Source organism: Lethenteron reissneri, chromosome 24, assembly GCF_015708825.2.
Source record: "Lethenteron reissneri isolate LAM-NWPU_2019-01 chromosome 24, ASM1570882v1, whole genome shotgun sequence".
In the NCBI taxonomy this organism is placed as follows: domain Eukaryota; kingdom Metazoa; phylum Chordata; class Hyperoartia; order Petromyzontiformes; family Petromyzontidae; genus Lethenteron; species Lethenteron reissneri.
Genome location: NC_083802.1, coordinates 13,568,561 through 13,577,121, shown reverse-complemented (window position 1 = coordinate 13,577,121; position 8,561 = coordinate 13,568,561). Strand labels below are relative to the sequence as shown.

General features: G+C 50.3%; 1 protein-coding gene across 1 annotated transcript in view; it reads right to left on the bottom strand.

The window, feature by feature from the left end:
* Window positions 1–2,689: 2,689 nt before the first annotated feature.
* The window catches only part of LOC133346347 (SKI family transcriptional corepressor 1-like), a 33,773-nt gene continuing 27,901 nt past the window's right edge, over window positions 2,690–8,561 (bottom strand). The window contains exon 6 of the mRNA XM_061557842.1: window positions 2,690–7,364. Within this exon, the coding sequence (XP_061413826.1) occupies window positions 7,279–7,364 (86 nt within the window). The 3' untranslated portion in view covers window positions 2,690–7,278. The remainder of the gene's footprint in view (window positions 7,365–8,561) is intronic.

The window sequence follows — 8,561 nt, the reverse complement described above, 5'->3', positions numbered from 1 at the left end:
TGTGGCGCTGCACTCTATTTAATAAAGTAGAACGTGTTGTCTATATTCATTTAAAGTTGCGAATTTTGATGTGACGTCACTTTTCTCAAACTCCCCCCCCCCCTCGTCACACATCGTCACAAATTTCTGACCCCCCCCCCCCTAGGTGCGTGACGTAATTTATGGACGCCCCTTTCTGTAAAGTCACGTAGGTAGAAAATAATCGATCACGAAACGTCGTGATCTGTTATTTTTTCTACTTATGTGACTTTACCGAACGAACCAAATAATTGAGTGCACGTGGAGAGCGACACCACAGCTGCTGCTGATGATGCTCCTGCTGCTGCTGCTGCCCGGCAGTTGTTTTTTTATTTGCTTGTTTATCCCTCGTTATAGCTTTCACAGGGCAACTGTGTGCGTGTGTCAGCGAACAGCTACAAAGGCCGGCACGGCACACGAGGGGTGGGTGGGTGGTCAGCACCACGGCCCAGCCGCATTTGTCTCCCCAGTGGCGATGTTTACACACCGCTCTAAGTACTCATTTGAGGCTGAGTCGACCTAGGGGAGGCCCAGGACCGGTTCAGATAATCGTCGCTGTGTGTTGGTGGCCGTGAGCGGGAATCTTTGTCTTTGTGTGTGAGAGAGAGAGATAGATAGAGATCACCTTCGCCTCGCCGTCTTCTCTCTCTCGCTCTGGCGCATCGAGCGAGGGCAGGAGTCGAACCGAGGTCGCGGAGATCGTAGCCAACATGATGCGCGCGTGTGTGGGTGGATATGTGGAGCGGTGCCGCAGTGGTTAGTACGCAAAAAAATACACAAATACAAAGATCCCCCGTATAGCCTGTAACAGACTGTAGGGGCAAGTGCTGTTAGCGAGCATCTATGAAGGCCGGAACGGCACACGAGGGGGTGGGTGGCCAGCACCACGCCCGACCGCCTTTGTCGATGTTTTACACACCGCACCAGGTACTCATTTGAGGCTGAGTCGACCTAGGGGAATAGCCCAAGACCGGTTCAGATAATTATCACCGGTAATGGTAGCCGTGAGCGTGAATCGAACTCGGGTCGCCGGGTTCGAAGCGCAGCGTAGCGCTAACCACTACACCACCGCTCCCCGGTGTCACACGCAGACACGCAGACAAGCACGTGTGCACCAAATGCCGCACACCTGCCATCAATGCAGAATTGTGTGCTGGCCAAGATTTGTCATCGCTCATTCTCACCCCACGTTAATAATGTCTGTTACAAAGATTTAAAAAAACTATGCAACTATCACCTAGTTTTTAAATTTCGCCAGGTAAGGCCCACTGAGCTACAAAATTCGTCTTCAGAAGCGACCTGGCCACGAATGATAGCTCAACGTCGTGGCTTTTCACGTGGAAATGCAGAACAGCTAAATACTCGAAACGCGTCTCGATTCTAAATGTGGAGGGAAAAACCCGAAGGACCCGGAGAAAAATCCACGCGACCACGGCGAGAAAGACACGCAAACTCCAGATATACAGGCGTCGTCTGGGTCGGGATCGAACCCACGACCTCCTGCATACCAAGCGAGGGAGTTAACATCTTGCCTTGCATCAGTATATTCATCTTGTGCTACTCTACTATTATGCACGCACGCGCGAGCCAATTAGCTATTAGTGCTCGGGAGAAAAGTCGAATTTTTAAATGTCTCCTGTGGGGCCCAACGACGAATGTTACTTAACCAGTGTATATCACTCGCTATGACGATTGATCCGATAACACGATTGACGCGGGGAATTGAAAAGCTGAGAAGTGCGCGAAGGAATGTGTTCAGGGGCATGCCAGGGATCACACTGGGACACGCAGAGAGAGAGAGAGAAAGATGGACACGTGGATTCGAGAACACTCGCCTAGTCACGAGCACAATATTGAGTTATGTAAAGCGCGCTTGGGCAAGACACATCACGAGGAAGGATGATGATGACCCGATGGTCGACGGGCAGATGAGGGTGTCCGCCTCGTCGTTGGGGTAGCCATGAGGTCAGCCCACGTCAGAGGTCGCAAGCGGGTACCCGATACCCGTACCCTACCCGATACCCGGCTACCCGTACCCGGCCGGGTACAGGTACGGGTACCCGTTTGCGACCCTGGTGCGGCCGGTTACGGGTACGGGTAGGCCGTGAGTCACTGGTGAGTCACCGTTTGTCACTGATTTCCCAACGTCTTGTCTCTTCTCACAATTCAAGTTCCTAGCATCAACCCACCCGCGCCTGCAACATGGCTTCATCCCAGAGGTCGCAATCGGGTACCCGTACCCTGCCCGATACCCGGTCGGGTACGGGTAGCCCGGTATCGGGTAGGGTACGGGTACCCGTTTGCGACCCTGGTGCAGCCGGGTACGGGTAAGGAATCAAAACCCGTTTGCGACCTCTGACCCACGTGTCGGAGGAGCGAGAACGGATTGGTTCGCCGCAAAATGACAATCAACTTCATGATTATACTTCATCGAAGGCTAACTTACAATAATACACCGAAATAAAATGTAAAAAAAAAACCCTCAGCAATCGACGTGAGATAACTCGACATATGGCGAGGGATGACGAACCCAGATCCATTGAAAACGAAGAAGCCTTTGATCGACGACCGCCGCCACGTGTTCTCAGCTGTGCCGTGTGTGACGTCACCGCGCCACGTGACCGACGACAAAGACCCCCAACGTGGACAAGGGAGCGGCACATGCGCGCGTTCAATGGTCACGTTTATTTGTCGGATGAAAGTGCTTCGAATTACAGCAATAGCATGAACGCCAATGTGTCACCCAGCAACAGAAGACATAATTATAATAAAAAGAAAGATTAATAAATTAACAATAGCAAAGAATATCTCTTTCTCCCTTCCCCTCTCTCTCTCTCTGTATATATATTATTTTGTACAGCACCACGCGATATTTTATATATTTAGAAAAAAGTGACGCTATGTTATCGTGTATATATATACTGTTTATAGACACAACCGATGCAAAGAACAGCTCTTATTCCTAACTTCCACAATCCCGCGTTCACTTTCAACTAACATCAAACGATACTCACGTACGCATTAGCAAATCTTGAATCTCCGCTTAAGTGGTACGCACGCACGCGCGCGCACGCACGTACACAACCATACTGTCGATTCCTTACAATAGCTCTCGTTTTGCATTTTACAAAGATTTCCGTTTTACAGCGCCTGCGACCGATGGAGAGAGAAAAAAAACCACCCCCAGGAATCCACGCGGCTTTCGAGCGCCAAGGAAAAAAAATAAAAACCGCAGTCTCAGTTTGTTGTTTGCGCCCCGCCCCCCCTAACCAGACACGTGGAGAGATAGATGAAAACGCGATGACATAAACAAAACAAATATTCCCTGGACGCGTTGCGCAGTGGGGCACGGCGACCACTGGGGCTGACTAATCTTTCTCTCTCTCGAGACGACGACGACGACGAAATGACAGAGGTATCACATCGGTTCAGTCCATTTTGTAAAAATTAGATTTTTTGTGTCGTGGTGTCACTTTTCAAAGTTTGTTTTCCCTTCCGATCGTTGGTTTTGTTTTTAGTTCGTTCATCGACACGTGCAACGTCCAGCAATCATTGTTGCTGGTTGGTTTGCGTTCTCGTGTTTGTTCACTCGTTGTTCAGGTGTTCCTCCATCTCCGTTTTGTTCCGCGGCGAAACTCACGAGATCAGTTGTGGAGTTTTTTTGTCTTATTCCCATCAGTCCCAGAAATAATTGTAACTTATTTCACGACTCTCTCTCGCTCCTTCGCCTCTTCGTCAACCAATCCATCCCTCGATCCCTTTCTGCATCCCAACTTTTCCCACGGGCTAATTCCCCCATTCCAACACCACCAACGACCCCCCCCCTCCATCCCTCGGCCACCTTCCCCTACACGGACGTCGCTTCTCTCTACGTTCACGTTCACTACCAGGATCCCTGCCATAGCCGCGGGGCGGTTAACGTGTTGTCGGAGGCCTGCCGCAGGGAATCGCGTTTCCTCTCTGGGCCACGCGAACCGTCAACACGGCCACGAGGCACGGCACACCATGGGTTACCTGCGGTAGAACTGCTTTTATGCGTCGAGTTTGTTGTTCTTCCCCCGCACCTCCGATTAGCACGGTGCGAAACAAGGTCAACATCACGTACAAAAAGACAAAGATCCCCGTATAGCCTTAACAGACTGTTGGGGCAAGTGCTTTTAGCGAGCACCTATGGAGACCGAAACGGTACACAAGGGGGTTTGGTGAACAGCACCACGCTCGAGCGCCTTTGTCTCCCAGTGGCGATGTTTACACACTGCATCAGGTACTCGTTTGAGGCTGAATCGACTTAGGGGAGGCCCAGAACCTGTTCAGATAATCGTCACACTGGTGTTGGCCGTGAGCGGGAATCGGCCTCGGGTCGCCGGGTTCGTAGCGTAGCGCTAAATCGCTACACCACCGCTCCCCATAACTTACAAACACATACCACCAACCTCGGCTCCGGCTATTTTATAATCACACCCCTTGTAACTACTCCGTGCGACAGCGGCACCAGACACACGCACAACGCAGCCACCGCCATCATCGCTGTGCTGTGCCCCCAACACTTTTACCCGCCACGACGTTCGTCCAAGAGAAGGAATGCGAGGATGATAATAAAACTTCGAATGTTTTTTTTCCGTTTTCTCCAAGTGCTGGCCCCGTGTTTTGTTCCGATTGTGTACGTGATTAAGTGCAATACATACACGCACACATAAATGTGTATACGGCTTAATAAATATAAAACTTGAAAGAAGACTCACCCCAAACAAAACACTTTGGGGGGGGGGGGGGAAGAGTGGTTTGTTTGTTTTTTGTTTTACAAACTTGTGGGCCGTGTATCTCGAGCCGTGTTACGCGAGTTCGTTAAGTTCGTTCGAGCAGAGCCAAGCACGTGTTGACTTTTCGGAGTGCCGACATAGGGCCCTCGAGGGCCAATCACAGCCGGCTTCTCTGATCGTCACACCGAGGGGGGCCGGAGGGGGGCGGGCAGAGAAAGGGGGGGGGGCAGATTTGCACCCCGTGGTGGCATCGCAAAGTAGCCATGAGCTGGTCGTTGAAAAGTTAATCGGAAGTTTGTTTTATTTTCAAGCAAAGTTCCATGCCGCAAAGCAGTGGGTCGACTCTGTTTTGGTTCGGTTCGTGAAAACGTCCAATTGTTTTGCCTGGGTCGTGTCTTTCCGTAAACGTGACATACTTTACTACATTCTTCATGAACAAACGCCACCTTGTCACGGAACATATATCCCGTATATCCTGCAATGAGCTCACGTCTCGGGCAGTAAGACTTCGTAAATTAACAGTTTTCATTTCGGGGCCGAACTATATAAGTCGCCGTTATCTCCTGCCTATCGCCTGCCTATCGGAAGGCCCATTTTTTCTAACCGTCAGCCTTTGCATGTCGATATATACACAAGGTCATTGATAATATAACGAAGGTTTCTCAAACTGCAGCGATCCTTTAAAACCCGCCATGATTCTGATTTTCCGCGTTTACCACTCACCGGTCATTCTCCGATCAAATACAAATGAAGTCGTAACACGCTGCACGTGCCCACTGATTGGTCAACGTGAGCGCTGATTTATATTTGTCTGTGTGTGTGTGTGCTTGCGTGCATGCGTGCGTTGACGAACACGTTGCGCGTTCCGAACTCGATATCAATTCGAATCAGCGCTCTCAAAAGTCACGTGCGGTGTTTTTTTTTTGTTTACCAAAAATTAATCGGGCAGTGGGAACGCGAATCGACGCACATTTTGCATTCGAACAGATGGCGTTGGCGGAAATGCGTATCACGGAGAGCGGCGAATAAGTGAGGTCTGGAAAAAAAAAACCTGTAATGCACACCACAATTAAATCTTTTTTTGCGCGAAATGGCATCGAGATAACGCACCTCGAGCAGACAGATTGCTTTGGCTATTCCAGAGTATTGCACGCGCAACACACAAAGATAAAGAGCAACACGTCGTGACATCGTCGTTCATCGTCATTCCATCACAATTCCACGGAGCCGCAGGACCACGCGCCAGATAAACCAGGTGAGAAAATATATATCCCACAAAACACTTATCCGATATAATTGTCTTCCCCATACACAAGCGTGTGTAGTTAAACGAATAAGGAGATACAGAGTCTAGAACGCCTCCCCTGCTTTTAGCCGTGGCCTAGAATCTGCACTCAGCTCGCTGGGTTCATAGCGCAGCGCGCAAACCAAGGCGCCGCTGCTCCTGCCACCGTGTGGAGGCCTTCATCAAGCAGGGGATTGATACACACCTGCAATGATTCATTTCCCAAAGAAGGTTAGGTAGACAAAATACTTGATATGTTTCTCCGAGCAACAGAAAGATAAATGAAAAAAAATACTTTTTGTGACGTTTGTGCCGAAAATTATTCCCTGTTCCAACGAGGGTTGGATAAGGATCGTTTCGGTTAGCGGCCATGAGCCAGCGGTAACCATTCCACATTCCCACGACAGGGGCCAGTCTATCGACAGGGCAACCATTTTATTATGTTTTATTTTTATTATTTTATTACTTCCCTTCTACGTGACTTTACCGAAAGAACCAAGAAGAGGGCAACCACTGTTGTTGACGTTCCACAAAATGGGTACGAATTATTTTGTGAAGAACCACGGAGGGATGATGTGGACGATGAGCCGAGTCGAGGCAATGTCCGACCAGGATTTCAACTCGGGGGAACCTGCCGCGTGCGATTCGCGTTGACGTGATGCGGTGCGTGAGCTTGCGAAAATCAAAGTGCCGTCGAAATAATAAACGCTGAGGATTACAGATTGCAATACGATGACATCGTCGCCTTACATCAGAATTCCACGTGTAATTCAGTTCCTCTTCACTTCGCGTAAACAAATATTCAGTCTCAAATACAAACACATCAATTCACGCGGAGTTGTCTGCTGCCGAGTGACGGGGGGGGGGGGGTGTACACGGGGTTGGTTTAACCGGTAGACGCGTGGGGAACTATTTCGAAGTTGTGGGAGGGAGGAGATCCATGGTGATGTAGGCGGGGGGGGGGGGTCCGAATCCTGTTGCAGAAGAGGGCTATGAAGTATATTGATTTGAGGTGGGGGGGGGGGGGGAGCACAGCAGTTTTCTTGCTCCAACCTCTGTCCAAGTGTTCGTTTGCGGTGGCTCAGCTGCCACCGATGATTCATCCCCACGTTCATCAGGATGGCAGGCAGAGTCTCTGCTGCTGCTGCTGTAGGCCTTGGTCGCTGCTTCTGCGGCAGCAGCAACTGCTGCTGCTGCTGAACGAGGTCCATTCCGTCAGGTTGCTCCGTTACCTTTCAGCTTCTGCTGCTGCACAGCGTGGCGCGCCTTGCGCTCGCGATCCAGCTCGCCGCACAGCGTCTCTGCAACGAGACGACGCCGCGTCTGAGTCACCCGCGGTGGAGGTGACGGTGGCGGTGGAGGTGGCGGTGGAGGTGGAAGTGGAGGTGGAAGTGGCGGGGGTGGGGGGAGATGCACGCCGATGCTGAACGCTCCGCGTAGACGGATTTAACGACCGATGTTATCCATGATAAATGTATTTTATTTTTTTACTTTTGGGTTAGATCGCGTAAATATGAATGTGTCGTTACGCACTGTGAATTGTAAATGTTGTGGGTTTAGTCTCCAGCACACACACACCGGTGTGACTCCAGCACACACACCGGTGTGTGTGCTGGAGACTAATTGGAACGTTTGGTTTGGGTGACAAACCTCACAAATTGTCTGTGTCGGGTGGTAGTGGGTTTAACGACGCAACTCCAACCACGACCCCAACCCCTACCACCATCCCAACCACGACCCTAACCCCTACCACTATCCCTACCACTACCTCCAACCCCTAGCCACTATCCCAACCTCTCCCTTAACCACTCCCGCTTGTGCTCCTGTCACCAATAACTACACCGCCACTTTTAATAACAACCCCACTCACTACCCTTTATGATCTCAACCACTCTCATCTTAAGTAAAAGTGTATCGTTGTTGTAAAGCGCCTTAGAGTAATGCGCTTCATATAAATCTACTTAAGATACGATCTCGAATTTTCTCCGGCCTGCACGATTATCCCGTTACGATGATGGCGGACGTTCTAATTATTTACAGATGTCATTGTTGTTGGCATGAGCCGAGCTAATTGGGACCCATAGTGTCGAAGTGGGGGGGGGGAGCCTACGTGTGGCTTCCCAGAGACAGGACTTGTCAGCTATGCCGTGCCGATGAGCCCTAATAAGGGGGAAACCGCCGTCCGTAGGAGTCTATTTTTGCATCACCGCTGCCTGACAGTCGGTCACATTTTGCTCGAATTCATTCTGACGTTGGCTATCAACAACAAGGCAACTCCTATGACTAATTGGGAATGGGACGCAAGCGTAGGATTGATCACCCTGTCGCTGGCCGCCTTTGGGGAGGGTGTATAATATGAAAGGCCGAAACACCCTACAAACCAAAGGTTCACTACTGACGATGCGCTCCCCAAATTTCACCAGGCTCACTGTTCATGAACTCTTGGAAGTGCTTGCACAAAGGATAGTAACATCTCATCCTATGTTATTCATAATCAA